At 34.6% G+C, this 18968-nt stretch overlaps 1 protein-coding gene across 3 annotated transcripts in view; it reads right to left on the reverse strand.

Moving 5' to 3' along the window:
- The window catches only part of LOC117175964 (E3 ubiquitin-protein ligase Nedd-4), a 398451-nt gene that overhangs the window by 116613 nt on the left and 262870 nt on the right, over nt 1-18968 (reverse strand). For all 3 annotated transcript variants that reach the window (XM_033365849.1, XM_033365848.1, XM_033365850.1), the window contains exons 9-10: nt 17973-18031; nt 6869-6934 (exon numbers count right to left, since the gene is read on the reverse strand). In XM_033365849.1, the coding sequence (XP_033221740.1) occupies nt 6869-6934; nt 17973-18031 (125 nt within the window). The remainder of the gene's footprint in view (nt 1-6868; nt 6935-17972; nt 18032-18968) is intronic.

Here is an 18968-nt window from a genome sequence, read left to right on the forward strand (position 1 = left end):
GCTACTTGCACGTCGCTCTTTTTGTGCTTATCTCCTTTCTTCCTTTCATTCAGGTCCTCTTTCCGTTTACCCCCCCCCCTCCATGGCCTTTGCATTCCCCTTTTCATGCTCTTTGTTCCCTTCATTCACGACCAATTTCCTACCCTCCCTCAGTTCTTCTACTTCATCGTCCCAAATCCATATCTCTCCGTTGACCCATATGCCATCTCTGCCAATTCTTACCCTATTACTTTTACACCTCTCAGTCCATGCCTTTCGCTCGATTAGCCACTTTCTTCTCCTTTCCCGCTACGTCAGATCTTCTTCGATTCTTTCATTTCTTCCTTTCGACAACTTCTTTTTCTCTATAACTTTATATTTGTGCTGCTCACTCCCCAAGTTCACTAAAAACGTAACTTTTTTGCCCTCTTTATTCCCTCCTAGCCTTATTATCCCTTCCGCTCTGACTTGCGCGCCGATGTCTCTCATCACCTCTCTAATTTCTTCCCCTGCCCTTTCACTGCCCCCTTTCAGACCCTTCACTATTATGTTCTTCTTCCTTTTCGCTCTCTCTTCCCCTTCCATTCTTCTTTCAACCTCCATCAGTCTCAAGCGCCACCATTCATTCTGCTCGTGCTTTACCACCTCACACTCCTTCCTTTTTCCATACTTCCTTTCACTCCCACCCTAGACTCATTCCTTAGTTCTAAATTGCTCACCCTCTCTTCTAGCAGTTTCATGTCACTTTTCCTAAGTTCCTCATTCTCTTTCTGCCTGTTTTCTATACCTCTTACCCTTGTCTTTTCATATCATTCAGTTTTCTGCATGTCTCATTCAATCTTCCGCAAGTCTCCTCTTTAAATTCTTTTATAAGGGCTTCTAACTTTATAAATATATCCTCTTCATCTCTATTTCTCTCCGGCATTCTTTTTTTTTGTCTTTACCTTTTTAACGACATTGAGCCTCTCAGCATCTTCGCCCACCTGCCCTCTTCACCTGTTATCATCCCCCGTTTTTCCGCCTTCGCTATTGATGCTCTCGCTGTTAATCGCGCTCGCCGACTGTTGTCACCTGTGCAACAAATCCCGCGACCCCGGGCTTCCCAATTTCGATCCCAGCCTTTCAAAGTTAGTGGGCCTCCCGCGCCTATGCCCCTTTCCTCGTCTCGATTCCGCTGATGGTGCGGGATGCAAAGGCGTAGTGAATGTCTCATCTGCAATTCGCTCACTTCTTGCCTCATCTACACCGCTGCCTTCTCTCTCTTTGCTATCGCTATCCATATTTGTTTAACTCTTCTCACTTAACTCACTCTGCCTTCTTCCGAAATCTCGCTGTGGACTGCGCATAACCGACATGATTCTACCCTGTTAACTGACCTTTAGCCTCACCTCACCCTCTCCTATCTCTTTCTATCCTACCCGAATTAAAAAAAAAATTCCAAAAACTCGCCCTCCTTCACGGATTTATTTGGACAATTTGTGTTTATTTGATTCCTTCTGCCAATCTTTTATATAGGTTAGATTCTTTTGCGCTATTTAAAATAAGATTTTTTTCGCGACTATCTGCAGGCTCTATCTGGCGACTATCTGCAGGCTCGTTTTGAATGATTTAGTCTCAGAGATAGCCAGAGCGATTTGGGTCCTTTTCAAGGTTCTTTTAGAGATCCCTTTAAGAGTGATGCGACGGTCATATAATGGATCTTTTGTATTCAATACGTACCGGGCGGGCGGAGTTATTTACAGTAGTTGGCAGTCGCTAATCGGACTCTCCCATTTAAATTTTGCTTCAAATTATTAAGAATTGTTTTAATTGATGAATTTTCTCATTATACGTATTTATAATTATAACTTATTTACTAATATACAATTTTCGAGTTAAATTAAAAAATGTTGTCTTTTTTGGCCTATCTCTACTGAGATAGCCTCTCTGCTTGTTATTTATGATGGAATTCTTATTTCAATTATAGCCTTTCTGCTTGTTATTTATGATCGTATTTTTATCCTCATTTCGGAAAAGACATTTTAAAGCCTTCATAAGATTTAAACGAGCTACCTGAAATTTAAAATATTTCTACCTGAGTGCCTGCAGAGAATTTCTCAAAGCTTCTCAGAGCCTTGAGAATCTTTAACATATACTCTGAGATTTCTATCGGTAGGGATATCAGGAGCTTACCGAAATACACCTTATTTACAAGGTGTGTCTGAGTAATGGAGCAGAAGCATCTCCAGTGTATGCTAAACGATACCCCAATCGCGAAAATCATCCAAAACCGCGAGTCTTCACCCACTTGAATTGGAGAATTATGCAAAATCGTCACTTGGTTCCTGAACGCGGTCTGGAACATGGGCTGCCTGCAGGATAAGACGGACAGGCGCATCGGAATATAGAGTTTGTCCTGGGCTACATCTACCAAAACCCTACGATATACAGACGCGAAAATTCTCGAGAACTGGACATTTCTTGGTCCACAGGTCACAAAATCATCAAGGTGGAAAAACTTCATTCGTATCACTACACGAAAAGCAAGAAATTGGAACATGGTGTGTAAAATATTTCAAAGAAATCTAATTGCAATTTGTAGGTGTACATGCCAGAAGAATGGAATTCTACGCATGGAATTAATGATGAAGACCTAAAATTTCTATCAAAAATCTTGTGTATATATGAATCGACGTTCACACGCGGTTTCCAGCACAGATGGAAACTTAAATTCTAGTCCGGTTTGGTTGGAAACAAAGTGATCGTTGCCTGTTTGCTTCCGAGGTCTTAGATGCAAGTATTTCACTCATGTTGTAAATTTTTCTTTTTCCTTTCTTTCAGACTCCAACTTATAAATTTTTTTCTTACACTCAAACAATTTAAATTATGTTCACATTTCCACCTCGTCCAATTCTACATATTCTCAGTTGCCTTTCTTAGAATTTTTTTTACATTGTCAGAACAAATTTACGCAAGTTTCTTGCAAAAATTATTGCCGGAGTCATTGAAAGATGTTCCACTAATCATCAGACACCAGAGAGATAAGATCATGGTATTTGACTGGGATATTAAACCACGACAAGAAAAATGAGTGGAAAGCTAGAATTTTTAATTATAACAAAAATGGAAGCATTATTACGTTCAGTTATATTTTGTAATAAATTATATTTTTAAATGTTCATTGAATTTCTTTTTTATCAAACTCAATAATTTATTATTTAAAAAATTAATTTAATAAACTAGTTTCTATCAATTATTATTAACAATTTAAGTGTTACTAAGGGGCCATTCACAAAATATGCGATACATTTATGAGGAACTTTAAATACCCCCCCCCCCCTTTAACGTATCACGTCTTTTGTGAATGACCCCCAATTTGTACTGGTCTGAGGATAAGCCCCTGAAAATCATCCAACAAAATGGACGCTTTCAACCCCCTTAATCTATTTATCACTTAAATTATTGAAAAATTACATTTAATAAAATATTTTTTATCAGTTGTTCTTGGTAAAGGCTTCATCAAAATTTCTTTTACGGTGGTATATTAAAAGTTATCACTGCATCTCAAGAAAAATTATTTTTTAATCTTTGATACATGTGTATTCCAGCGAGATACGATTAAATGACCTGTAAATTCTAAGAAATTAAGAAAATTCTGCAGTATTTAAGAAACTCTAAGGAATTCAAAATAATTAGAAGTGTATTCTAAATACTTCAGAAAATTAAAAAAAAACTTTAAAAAAATCAAATGCTTTCGAGTTCAAATGATTTCAAGTCAATTTAAAGATTTACGTCTGTATACTAATCCAGTAGCAGTTCACCCGTCGAACAAAGTTACAGAATTTGGAAATAGTTAAAAAGAATTTCATTTTGTAAGGAGAATTCAAAAAATAAAAAATAAATCAAGTTATATCCTGTATATATTAAAAGAATTCTTTAACATCCTTATAAGAATTCGAAATATTACAAGGGAAGTCTAAAAAATCGAGAAAATTCTGCATAGTTGAATAGACTTGAAGGAATTTAAAATGAATCATCGTCAATTCTTAAGATTTTAAAAGAATTCAATCAAGTTTTAATAAATTCAAAATATTTTGATTCGGTTTAAATAGATTCACAATATCCTGCAAAATTAAGAATTATGTGTGCATCCTACTTGCGTATTAGTTCAAAGTCGACCGTAGTTGATAAATTTTTAAATAGCTAAAAAGAATTATTTTTTTAAAAATAATTCGGAGAATTAACAACAAATCAACGTAAAATTTAAATATTTTAAGAGAGTTGAAAACAGCTTTATGAAGTTCGAGAGATTTCAATTGAATTCGTACTTCCAAAGAATTCTACAGAATTAAAAAAAAAGAGTGCATTTCAATTGAGTAGTAATTCACAATGGGCCAAAGTTTATGAATTTGGGAACAATTAAAATAAACAGATTCGTTACTGCGCTGGAAGAAATTTATCTTCTGACGTGATAAGTAACGACAATACTCCTGGGACTCCTGAAAATGGAAACCTCAATCCGAGATAGTTCAAACAAATTACAAGCAGTAGCTGACCCTTTTCTTTCATCTCAGGCAAAAAATCGATTCCGTAACTTTTCAGATAGCTCATGCAAGTGTGAAGCAAGCGTTCTACTATGGCCCTATCATCAGGCGCCAAATTAAGTCCCTGACATCAAAAGAAGTATTTATGGAGTCCACGTTATCTGATCTCAGTAATTTCCGTATCGCAATGGATTTTCGCTTGACCAATTTAACTAGACGTCATCTGTTAAATGGAACTGCCGTCTGATTTGACATCAGAAAATAGACCTTTGTGTTATAAACAATAATGATAATTATTTCTATTGCTGTTACAAAAGCCAATTATCAGGTATATTCGATTTATTGTGGGCTCTCCATAAACCATCCCTTTTTAAAATCATCAATTTCCATTTACCTTCAATAAAAACCACTCTTAGGCCTTCTTTCACCAAATCCCTAACCGGCAGTTACAACATTTAACCGTCCGTTACTTCATCGCTGTCTTTTACCACCCACTGACGGAGAGTCAACTCCGATACCGGAGAGTTAACCTGAATCCTAGGCAATTTCATTTTATGAAACAAATATTCTTGTCCTTATCATTCCGATATTTTGAAAGCGTTTAAAGTTGACCATTTGTGGTAAAGGCATTTTGAGGGCTCCGAAAGCAGGACCTAAAATTAAAAAAAAAATTGCCTCATGTTACTCCGTAAATACTAGAATTTCATCTTTTTTAAATAATTAGGGCCATGGTTTTTTTGGTCGTCCTTGTAATCATTCAATTCCACGTGAAAACGTATGTAAACCCAACGAGTGATGAACGATATTTTATTTGAATTTTCGAAATATTCGCCATGGTGCGAGAATGTCCTATGATGTGAATGTTTTTTGATAATGATGATCATCACTGTTTAAACATTCTTCGTTTATTTGTCAAATTTCTCGAAGGCCAGTTGATATTTATCCTTTGATTTTTCGGTTAGTAAATCTTATGCTTCTTTCACTTCTTTATTTATGCTCAGTGATGGGATTTTAGTTGCTCTGTTTATGATTTTGAGTGCAGGAAGATTTAGAACTATAGCAATTTGCGAAGTAAATACATATACTTGAAGATTTCATGGATTTTATTGTTTTAGATGAAAAAATAAGAATGATTTTTGGACCTAGTAATCCTTCAGTGGGGCGGCGTTTGGAACTAATAATCTGTCAGTAGCTTAAACCGTTCGGTAAAGGGCTATCTCAAGCTCATGTTTCAAGGAGCGTTACAGCCCCTTAACCTTCGGAGAACACACTGGGATAATTTGATCCACAACCATTTTATACATCGAAAAAATTTGTATATGCTAACTAGAGGTAATTTTTTGGGAACATTTTTATAAAGTTGAATGGAAGAAAATTTAGGATGTAAATTGTTCTAATAAATGGTGAGAGGCGAATTTTGTCTTTTCAAACTTTTTTATTCATTCATATTCCGTTTTCGAAGTTTAAAATGAAAAGCAATTCCACTTTGAGTGCTTTAATTGGCAGTTCAATTTCGATTACTTCAAATGAAAAAATTGTAAGTTTTAAGAGTTCAAATTTTTTAAATTTCAATACTTATTGCTTATTATTGATAATAATGTATTAGAAGTTGTGCGTGAAATGTCGCTGTAAACAATTCCGAATTTATTACTATTCGCAATGAGCAAGGCAGAAAGGGATGTAGATATATATGTATTACATTTTCCGCTAAAAAAAAAGTTTAGCTGCTTTCGGAGAGGCTTGAAACATATTCAAAATTTTTCTACACTGAACCAAATAATTTTTTTTAGAATTTTCAAAAAGTCTTTATTCGAAAAAATTTAATCTTTACATTTTATATTAATATTAATTACAAAAAGATGTATATGCATATACAAAGATTTATCCTCTCAAGTGTTTCATGTTCTTACTATAAAAAAATTTAAATGGTAAGACTTTCAATCCTGCAAAAATAAAAAAATCTATAAATTCAGCTTACACCCTAGTGGTTGTTGTGTCTCATTGACTTCGAACTTGGGATAAAATGGACAATGTGTTTCTAGCTATTTTCTTGGATTGTTGCTGTGATTTATAAGGGGAAGACTGGTCAAAATAAGTCTTTTTACAAGATCATTGACAGAAATGGGAAAATTTTTAAAAGGCGTACGTTCCTATATTGGAACGTATGCATTCAGCCCCAATCGCCAACTTTTATGAAGTGGGCTAATACAACATCTCAATGCAACTATTCTCTTGTAACTTCTTTTTCTTGCTTACGAAATAATAAATTACTTAAAATTAAAACTATACTCTTTCTACTTCTAAAAGATCGCTTCTTGTTATAGGTGCTCTTTCTGTAAGATATCGTTAAAGTTTACAGTACTTACGGGTTTTCTTAATTGTGATTTGAGATATTCATATTTTCGCTTGTAGTCTCTGGAATACGGAACAGCCTGCAAAAAATATCCAAAATATAAGACGCATGAATCATACACAATGTACAAATGGGGTAACATTTTCCAAGGGGTAGAAAAACGATAGTTGACAATTAAATAATAAAAGCTTTTTATATGTGGTTCTGCTTGTTTATCGTATTCAGAGGTGGTTTCTAAGAAGTCCCCTTGTCTGCCATGTTTTGGGGAGTTTTTTGGTGTTCATCTTTTTGGCTATAACAATTTGGGGTGCTTTTTGGTGCGGATCTCTTCGAGATCTCTTTGTAATCTTTCTCTTCGGAAAAATGTATGATTTATTATGTATGAGTCGATTATGGAGAGAGAACAAAAGAATGGTATTTTGGTGTGCCCGATATAGTCTTTGCAGAATTAAATCGTGTTTTAAGGTTTTCAGCAGTAGCACATGCTGCGAGTCTTTTTAAAATTCCAAATTGTGATAGAAAAAACGATTAACACAAAAAAAGTCCCCAAAACATTGGACGCAAATTGATTGATCAGAAGCTATCCGGATATATACCATAAAAGCAGAACCGTCCACTAAAGTCATTTTTATCAATTATTAGAACCACTGAGAAACTATAGCACGCCTACTAGCGCTGTAGCTAGTTGGTGCGGGACAACAGCGCTCGCGTGACCGCCTATAACTCTATCAATACTTTCCGTCCTATGTTCGTTTTGATATGTTTTTCAAAAGAAGAAATCAATCCCTTTTTCCAGCCCAATAAAAAAAAATAAAAAATGCCCATTTTGTATGAAAACTCAAAAAAAAATTTAATGAAAAATCAAGGTGAAATAATTTTGTTACTGTACAATGATGATTTTAATTTTAAACCTTCATAAAAAGTGAAATTGGATAACTGCATCATTGGTTATATTGCAATTAAATGCTAGCGTTCGGGGTGAATCTTCGAAAATCCGGGCCCCTGTATCTTGACAAACCTTTGTACTAAATTCGCCCTTTTTACATAATTTAAAGAGGTGAAGTAGCACAACAATCTAACAGAGTTTGAATAAGATTGGCGACATCAAAATTTTAGGCAGAGAAAATTGTCAAATTTTACCCCATAAATAGTTTATAATGGTTTACAATCAAATTTTACCCCATAAATGGTTTATAATGGTTTACAATCTAACAGAGTTTGAATAAGATTGGCGACATCAAAATTTTAGGCAGAGAAAATTGTCAAATTTCACCCCATAAATGGTACGGGTGTTCGACAATTATTGATTTAAATTTATTAAAACACTTCTGGCATTTTACGAGAAAAAGTACGTTAATAGCCTAATGTGAAAATTGAATAAAAAATTACTTTCCATTTCACAGAAGTCTAAAAAGGCATTTTCTAATGCTAAAAACTTCTTAACATTTTGGTGGGCGCGTGGCAGCACTCAGTGCTGCCACGTCAATATTTGAGTAATAAATGGTATTAGGGTTTTTTTAATCGGGTTCAGTACCTGCAGTTGAAAATACTATGTACTTACTCAACTGCATGGTGAACAAGGTGAACAAGGACCTTCAAAGATTTTTAAAAGTTTTTTTGGCTAAATTGTGTTCAAGACACAAATATATAATTCAGTTCGATAATTAGGGTTATTCCTAACGATTTTACCCAGATATACCTCGAAAACGGGGCTTCTTCATCAGACATTTTTTTATTATTTTATTATACTTTTTCATTCACCTTCTTACGTAAAATACTCACACGTATTTGAAACTTTCGAGTTCATGAAATATTCCTTTTTTCAGAAACTTAAAATTGACTTTTTTGTTTTAAATAATGATTCTGATTGGTCCGCTTTCTAGCTTACAATACTTCCACGTAACCAAGTGTGAATAATTTCATCAAAAATGGAGCATAAATTTATATAATCGAGCAGGGGTCATTTATGTCCCAAGGAAAACCCATATACAGGGTGGCCCCGCTACGGTCTTACATGTATGGTGAACTTGAATGCTACCCGAAATGTACAACAGTTGGGGAGAAGCCATTGTACAGGGGCATTTTTAAATTTTGCGCCTTTAAAGTTGCATTTGGATCGGCCTTTCGGTCAAGTCCATGCATCTTCGGATCAAGTTTATCACAGTTTTCATGGTTGCGTTCGAAACTTCAAATAGATACAACTGTCAAAAAAATATAGGTTATGTCCTATCCGGAGTATTCACAAGGTTCCTCAAACATATTCTTCGAGGAATTTTAAAACCTGTAAAAGATCCAAGTGCACCAGAGAATTTACCAGGATATTCAAACATTCTTCGAAGAATTTTAGGACCCTGCTTCCCTGTCAAGGCCAAGACCAGTTCATGAATATGCGAGAATGGATCAGGTTCCCTAGATAGCTTACCAGGTCAAGTTTTGACATTTTTCGGAAGCATGTAGGTGCTAAAACTGCGGAGGCATCTTAAAGTCGTAATTATAAGAAATGCGACAAACCACGTGTTCCAAAGATTATGCCAGAATACTGAAACATATTTTTCGATTAATTTTGAGACCCTTCCTTCTTGCGAAGGACAAAATGCGTAACCGAGAAAGCGAAGATGGTCTGGGTTTCCCAGGTGGCTTACTAGGTCGCATTTTCACATTCTTCAAAGGCATTTCGACATTCAGATGTATCTAAAAGTCATAATTATCAGGATTACTACTATCTAGGCGCTGAAGAGAATTCACCAGGTCACTGATACATATTTTTTGAGGAATTTTGAAACCCTGCGTTCCTGCTAAGGCTAAAAGCGAGTTTCTAAAAAAGCTAGGATGGCCCTGGTCCCTTAGGTGACTTACCACGTCGAGTCTAAACACTCTTAAATGGCATTTAGATGTTACTATTTCGGAGTTGTCTAAAAGTTATAATGATAAGAAATACGTCAATCCAGGTGTACCCGATAATTTACCACGAAATTTCGAGCACTTCGAGACCTGTGTTCCTGCTTAAGCTAAAACGAGTTTATGAAAAAATGAGAATTGTCTAAGCTACCCAGGTAGTTTACCAGATCAAGTTTTAACATTCTTCGGAGACAATGACACGTCACCTCTGCGTAGATATTTAAAAAACATAATTACGTGACATGCGACAATCCGGGTACTCCAGAGAATTCACCAGATCACCCAAGACAATATTCTTCGAGGAATTGGTCGTTGGGAGGTATCTGAAAGTCGTAATTATGATGATTCCGACTATCTGAGGAAGGCAGTGTATTCACCAGGTCACTGATACGCATTCTTCAAGAAATTTTTAAACCCCGTATCCTTGTGAAGGCGACAACTTATTTCCTAGCAAAAGTAAGGGTGACCAAAGTACAAAAAAATGTGACCAGAGTTAAATTCAAGTTTTCTCATAAATAATATCGCCAAATACATTATTTAAGTATTATGATTAAAATTTGCATACTGAATTTTTGCAGTTTAAAAGATTGTATAGCTTATCATGATAAGTAATTAGTATATTTATCATATGGTATAACAAGTTAAATATTGAATATATGCATATTGTTACGTTGCGGGTTTAAAATTTGTATTTAATAACATAATTTTAACATAAACAGTAAATAACAGGCATATCGAGTACTGGTTTCTTATAACCACAGCTGATCAGAGTCTTTCCCATTCGAAGTACCTTTACGACTGTCCGTGCCTACATAAATGAAAAAATGTAGGTAATGAATCTCATTATATACATATATTGTGTATAAATGTTTCCTGTACATCTTCAATATATTATTATTTTCGTTTACTGTACCTTATCAATAATTTTCACCAGCTTCTCCTTTAAGCCGCCTGTTACATATAGCTGAAGTGTGTGAGCCCCACATCGGACGCAAATCAGAAAGATGTTCTATCCATTAAAATCAATAAATGACTCTGGATGCTCTATGAATTCATGTTGACACTCACTTATATGGACATCGATTTTTGGTTCATCATTGGAGTTCGTTTTTTCTCTACTGCTTTCATTTTCTTCTTGTTCTTCTTGAAGTAGACTGGTCATTTTAATCATATTTGAACCATTATCAGCCGTACACGTGCAAATCTCATCAACACGAATTCCATACTTCTCAAGAATTTATCGGATGAGATATCGCAAGTAGTCCTAAGTGTGCCGTTCCTCAAGGATTTTTACAGCTAAAGTTCTTAACTGAATTTTGTCATCTTTGATGAACTGAATATTGACGCCGAGAAAAGACCTGCTGTGTTTCGATGCAACGTCACATTTCACGCTAATAAGTTTCATCTTGAAGTATAGGATTACTCTTTAACCAATTATTTTACAGGAATCCATCATTATATTTAGGTTTAAGAAAATTATAAATGCATGCAGACTGAGTTTAACATCAATAATTTTTTTGCATATTGTAATTAAAATTTCATAAATATATTTTTTAATGAAATTCAAAAATTTTCGTTAAAAATATCCAACTTATCATTATTATTATTATTGTTATAATTATAAAATAAAGCCACATTGCATATTTCATGGTTAATATATGTAATTCCTGAAAATAAAACTAAGAAACCAACGAACAAATTTGGTCAAATACTATAAAATGCTCCTATTGTAATTAAAAAAAAAAAAGATTTCTTTGAACAATATTCCTTTTAAAAACCTTTGGAGAAAAATAAGAAAGGTAAAAGAAAAATGAGAAGGCAACCAGCCAAATGCACTTCCTTCTCTCTGTTTTATTTCTTTCATCTTTTTTATTTTTATTATTATAAAATCACAATTAGACACATTTATTACATTTACCAGCGTTTCGGTATTCATACAGTAGTGTGTCATCAGGGTAAGAAATATTGGAGCAGGAAGGAACAGTAACAAAACAATTATGCTCTCTCTTTGATATTTTAAATCGTTACTGTTCATACCTGCTCAAATTTTACTTATCCTGATAAGAGTGTCGTGTGAGTACCGAAACGTTGTTAAATATTAAAAATGTTTTTATTGTGATTTGATAAATATAATAATAAAAACAAAAATACGTAAGAAAAAGAAAAAAGTGAAGGAAGGGGATTTAGTTGGTTGTCTTCTAATTTTTCCTTTCTCTTTTTTATTTTTGTCCAAAGGTTTTTTTGTACAAAAAAATTTGTAAGTGATTATTTTCAGGAATTATATGTATTAAATTAAGTATTGGATGTTAAAAAGGATATTAAATATAATTTTAATATAATTTAAATTTCTTAAAGTTTAGTTTACATTTTTGCAAAATTTACCTCCTTTAATCCCTCCTTTATTTGTTTCCTTATTGCTGTAGCTTCTAAGGATACTTCACCTTCCAGTATCTCGGGAGAGATCGTAAATTTTTTGGTTTCCGGAAAACTCTCTAAGATGGGATCAATTATTTCCCGAAATCCTTCATCCTTGAAGAGCGAGAAAGGTCGGCCATTTAATACCAATAGTTTGACGCAACATTTTCTAAACTGTTCACGTGTTATCTTTATTTTTCCTCGAGCACGTTTAGGCGGTGGCGATGATTCGTCATCCTGGTGCTGCTGTGACTTTATTTTTAAATACTCCCTATATTCTTTGGGATGCGAACTTTTCAAAATGTTTGGCCAGATTTCCAGCATGCTTTCCCTAATTAAAAAATTTAAATACAAAATTATTTTATAAAGTTTTTCAACTTCTCGTGAAATGAAATAATAAAAGGCTTCTAAGTACAATTTTTTATATTATTTGTACTGAAAATAAAAAGTAAATTAGTTTTCAATTAGAACATATTTAAATGAAGTTAATAATCTAAAAAATTATAAGATTATTGCAACATACCTTTATAGACTCTTGATTGCATCCTCCATACTGGTACTTAGAACTGTTTTCCTCCGGGTCACATTTAAAAAATTCATGAATTCGACTCGACACAGGTCTTCCGCATTTTTTCATTGTTTGGAAATTTTAATTACATTAATCAAACTTTTTAAAACTAATTTATTTGCCCAAACCTTGACAGCGAACAAGAAAAAAAATTCTAAGAACTGCAGTTCCTCATATTATTTTGTTTCTTTTCCTTTTTAATTAGCCTCTAAATAAGTTTAAACCTTTTTTTAAATTTGTTATTGTTCATATATTTTTTTTCGAGGAATTAAGTTCCTAAAATAAAAATTATTATTTAAAGAATATTAGCCATCAAATTCTCTTTATTTTTAGAGAATAATATTTATTCAATTAGAGCACAAAATAAATTTGCAAGAGAATGAAAAATAAATTAACGATTTTCCCATGGCTTAAAATGTAAAAATTATGATTATCAAAATACAAAATTAATTAAAGGAAATCAAATGTTTTTATAGAGACTAATAAAACTTACCATTTAAGTTATTAAAACCTACATTAACGAATTGACCCAATACTTATAATATTAAGATTTTCAGACCTATTTGGGGAATTAATACATAAATGCCTCTAGAGAATGTTAAAATTCGACCTGGTAAACCATTTGGCAAACTCGGAATTTTTTGCTTTTTTAGAAACTAGTTTTATCTTACGCATAAATCCGCGGTCTCAAAATTCCTCGAAGAATATGTTGAAGTGATCTGGTGAATGTTCTGGAGTACTAAGGTTGTGGTAGTTCTCATATTTATGACCTTTAGATACCTCCGGTTGGTTAATGTCGAAATACCTCAGAAGAATGTTCAAAATCGACCTGAAAAATCCGGAATTTTTTTTCTTTTTAAAAACTAATTTTAGCTTCCGCATAAACCCATGGTCTCAAAATTCCTCGAAGAATATATTAGAGTGACCTGGTGAATGATCTGGAGTACTAGGGTTATCTTAGTTCTCATATTTATGACCTTTAGATAGCTCCAGGTGGTTAATGACGAAATGCCTCCGAAGAATGTTAAAACTCGACCGAGAAAGCCAGATGAATTCTACAATTTCCCCGCTGTATACTTTTCCCCTTATTCAATTAATGCAATCATTAATATTCACACCAAAGAAACGTTAATTGCGGTTTCTGTTTCTTTCTGTTACATTTGAATAACATTCATATCCATTCATTTTACTTAGTATCCATCTCCTACTAACAAAACGAATTAAAAGTAATCACGATTTTGTTCTTAGTTTAAATAACAGTAACGCAAATAACGAAAGTTTCGTTATGCGATAACGTAACGTAAATAAAAGGAACATTTTATTTTGTTTCGTTATGTTCTGATCCCTGTGGAACAGAGTTCGGCATGATCCCTGAGCGTGGTGCCAAAAAATCCTCTGTGGTCGCTGTAACTCTTCTTATCTTCATGAAAAGCGACATACGATGTAACACCGACGGAAAAGCATCCTTTCGTCGATCTTTAGACATGGATATTATTGTTCAGGGGGTCCTAAACTACAAAATACCAAAAGGACAGTGAGTTCGACATGATCCCTGAGCGTGGTGCCAAACAGTCCTAATGGGTCTGTGGAACTCCTCGAGTATGCATGAAACGTTAACTTTGGTACAACACCCAAGAAAAACTATCCTTTTCTCGACATTCAGGCATGGATATTATTGTTTGGGTGTCCCAAACTACAAAATATAAAAGGAACAGAGAGTTCGGAATGACCCAATGCCTAAAGACTTTATTTGATCAGGATATTATAAACTACATTATACTAAAGTTTCAGCCAATTTGACGGTGACCATATTTTCCATAGATGTGTGCGGGAGCCCTTTGCATTCTTGAGTGGGAAGGCTCAAGAATCTCTTTATCACGTGGCGTCGTCAATTACAATTCGCTGTCACCTCCTTTTAGTGAGGCGTCTACAGTACAGAGACCTTCATACTACTTCATTCAGGCTGATTTTGGTTACCTTTTGGTTTTGTTTGGCTTCAAGGACACCTGCATATGCAAGGCTCGTTCCCGGTAAAGGCGGAGTATGGGCAAATTACACAAAATTCGCAATAATCAGATAATTGCGCTCAATTAAAGTATCAACTTTAAGGGCAAATTGACCACTAAATCTATAAATAGATAGGCAATTTGGTCCAGTTTATTGTACCATTGATAATTTAATTTTGTCTCTCTATCGTTAAGGGTTATTCTTAATCTAATATTAAGAATAAGCCCAGGACAAAATGACCACAAAGTCCGTCAGTGGACAGACATTTCTGCCTAATTTATCTTGTCTTTTGGTGCCAGTTCGACATTTGGGAGAATTCGCGCCTAAGGAAACGGTCTACCGGCGGGAAGGAAGAAAGGAAGTGAAGTGAATCGACGAGAGCGAGGCAGACCAGCGGAGCGTGTGATCATCGGTCTCTCTCATGACCGCAAAGACGCCCATTCTAATTTTTGCTCGAGGTGTCGATCGCTCTAGGATTTGCTGTGTCTACCGCTTCAGTTTTTTTTAGGTAGGACTCGAATACTTATTTCATAGTGGTCCAGCCAGGCTTCTTTCCTTTTACTTTCTTTTCTTAAACTTGAAAGACTTTCCGATAACCCCTTGGCTGGATGGCTATGTATAAAAAGTAGATTAAGATAATGAAGTGCCGACCAGTGATTCTCTCGTCGCCCTGTGTTTAGCCTGATAATTTTAGTGCCATATTAGGGACCTGATTGGTGAATACTAACACATTTCTTTCGTCCGTTTTCAATCTGTGAGCACTGTGAATAATCTCTCTCTCGACACTTTTTCTCCAAGAAACTTCCTGACCTTGACATAACCTCTACTCTCTTTTCTGATTTATCTACCTTTGTGCTATTGCCAGCGCCACCCCCCCCCCCTCCTTCGCTCATTACTCATTTATAATTTTCCCCTTATTCGTGTGTTATGTTTGCTCAATTCAACTTATTAATAACGTAATAGTTAATTAATAACTTTTTAATTCAACTATCTTCGGTATTTCGGAGATTTGTATAGCCTCTAACGCCCTATACCTATATCTAACCAATATAGCAAGTACTTTTCAGTATATATTTCTTTCGGCTGCCCCCTTAATTTGTAGTAGCAACAATAGCTCCGTATTTTCGTAATAGATTTACTATTTAAGACCGGTTATTATCAGTGTTTATTTAACTCTCTTGTTTCTTGTCCCGACCTCTACTTCGGCAGTCATTTTCCCTTATCTTATATATGTATTTTTTTATCCCCCCCCCCTTTTTTACTAATAATCACCGTCCTGCTGTTTGTTTCATAGTCTCTCCTGATACTAATTCACTATGAATGCTTGTCAAATTACTGTTTAATTTACTTACTGTTGTTACTTTTATTACCTAATTTCGCTGCGCCTCTCAATTTGTTATTTTCTCATACAGTTTTGGTTTTAATTCGATGTTTTTATCGTACCTCACAAGTGTGATTTCCGTTCGACGTCTGACACTGTTCTTTTTTTATTGCTATTATTTACACATTTTATTATCAATTATCTTGCAATTATTCCTTTGAACGTCCCTTCCTCTACCTAAAAACTAACTAGTCAATCTTAAAGGACCATTATTTAATTTAAATAAAAGGGCCGCGTGACAATCAGGAAAATAAACATGCTAGTCGCAGGTACCTTGTTCAACGCAAACAGATGTGAAAACCACATCTTCCGAAGAAGATGCTCGTATCTGTTTCGGAGAAACTCCTTCACTGATGTTGCGCCCTATATGCGGCTTTGAAACGAGTCCAGGTATGTAGGGGTCTCTCCAGTGTCAAGATGTCTAATAAAACTTATGTCCACAAGCTCAGGGTCTTTGGACACGCCAAAAATTTCTTCTTTCTACAGATGAATTTTGACACACTTGTTAAAATTGAAGTCCATACTAAGCTCTCCGGTGTACCTTCAATAAACCTTCAAGCTTTCCAACAGACAGATGACAAGTCTATGAGACGTACATCTGTAAAGATTTTATACAGTGTGTTCAAACAAGTTATTTGCCTGTAATTATCTGGGTTGGGCAATTTGAGCTTTTTTGGTAGGAGTATAGTATGTCCTAACAGCAGCCACTGAGAGTGGGCGTTTCCGACTTTAAATATGAGGTGAAAATGTGGGCCTGATGTTGTTATGAAGGAGTAAACTTCTTCCGCCATAAGTTTTTGATTCCACCTGATCCTGCAGCGGAAAAGTTCTCAGTACCCCTGAGTACCTTTTTCCACCGAAATGCGAATGATCAGTCTATTTCCTTTGAACTAACGTTAGATTTTCTCAAATTCTCCGGGACTGAAGCCAGACATGTAGGGTTTCATTTTGACATATCAAGACGGTATAATCTCAAAATTCGCATAGCTTTGCCAGATTTTAAGCAAATATATTCCTTATGATAGCTGCAGAGAGATGCAGAGAATGACGTTCATCCAAAGGTACAGTAAAGAATTAAGAGTGCTTTATTATCATCGCTGTCACTCTTACGGTACTAGTCTTGACATTACTCCACCAAAGGCTCCGCTTGACTTCGAGAAGTGAACTATTTTCGTTATTGAATTTTCAGCACCAGTCAACGAGCAAATCATAGGTAAGGAGAATGAACATAAAAATAGGTATAAAGACCTTATAAGGGAGTTGAGTTATTTAAAATAAAAGAATAAACTCCAAACTGCGGGGTCAAGAAGAGCACACTTTAGACTGAAATAACTAGGTACATACTGCTAAAATAATTATTTCAACTGAAGGAGCCTGAAGAGTTATGCTTCATAGATTTGAAGCATTAACATCTAATTTTAATTCTTTCAGACAATATATCGAGAAAAAACTAAAAGATAAATGCCCACGTTGCATTCATCTGATTTTTTATTATTATATGCTACTAATGAGCTCACTGCCAGTTTTTTCAACTTTTTATTCAAACTTGAACTTTTTACAAAGTGCGCAAAAAATTATGAAAATAGATTAAATGTTTATAACTTCACTTTTTATTTGAAATTGAGGGAAATTTTACAATTTGCACTTTATTTGCAGTAAATTCTCAAAAAATTAACAAAATTACTTCCCACCGGGTGGTAATATAATGTATTTTAAAAGATTTAATTCAATTTGCTATCACAGCTTCAAGGAATAATTAAATACGTAAAAAGCTTTCCCCGTTTTCCCGGTCTATTAGACACCCTGAAGTTATACTAAGCAAAACAAGTAGAATACGTATGAACTTACAGGGCCAGCAATTTGTGGATTAGACATACGAGGATCCTCCCACTGTGTCGTTCTAGTATCTGAAATACACAAAGGAAATATAAAGTTATATGCCAATATTGATAAAGCGATGAAAATAACATTTTTAATAAAATAGTGTACTGCGTATTAAGTAGCAGGTGGCCTCCTACGAGGAAACGATGATACTTTTTACAGCAAGATCATGAAACGCCAGTAAGGTATGTCAAAATTGACGAATTAATAACCTAATAACTCGAAGAAAGGAAAAAAATATATATAAGTTTTTAGATTAATGGTAGCTTTTGACGTAATGCCTTTATAGTCCGACTTCCATATGGACAAGTTCTCGTGTACCAGATCGTATAAGTTTTTTTGATTTCCTGGCAGCAAATATTCGTTCTTCCGCTCACCCGGCGATACAGAATAGCAAGTGATGCTTTTCGCGAATTTCAGGAGGTGTGCACTAAAACTCTTTATTTCCTACCAAATTCCGCATTTTATTAACTGTCTACTGTTTCACACTAACGGAAGACGTGACAGTGATGATGTTATACCAGCAGTTATTCTGCTTGTTCTGTTTTAAGGTAAGTGCAATGGGTAGGTTACGAGGCTCTACGTAGCGGTAACTGCTTTACTCAAAGTTTTGCGAAAATTTTAATTATATAAAGAAAACATTGTTGTTTTTTCAAGCTCTCGTCAGTTTCTCTCGTGAAGGTCTGCATTTGACAATTTTGACATTCTTTCTCCAAAAATCGAAATCATTTATTTATACACATTTTGTGTATTTGTGCTTTGAAAAGTTCTTTTAGTAGACAATAATATTATATTTGTGAAATTCAGAACCACGCAAGAAAAACTAAGCACTATTTCTAATATTAAATTTTTCCTTTTAAAATACCAGGTGTATAAATATGAAACCGGTATTTTTTCAAGAAAAAAACACATTTATTTCAAGAGAATGATAACAAATATTTTATTCAAAGTATGCGCCCTCGC

This window comes from Belonocnema kinseyi, chromosome 7 (genome assembly GCF_010883055.1).
Source record: "Belonocnema kinseyi isolate 2016_QV_RU_SX_M_011 chromosome 7, B_treatae_v1, whole genome shotgun sequence".
Lineage (NCBI taxonomy): Eukaryota > Metazoa > Arthropoda > Insecta > Hymenoptera > Cynipidae > Belonocnema > Belonocnema kinseyi.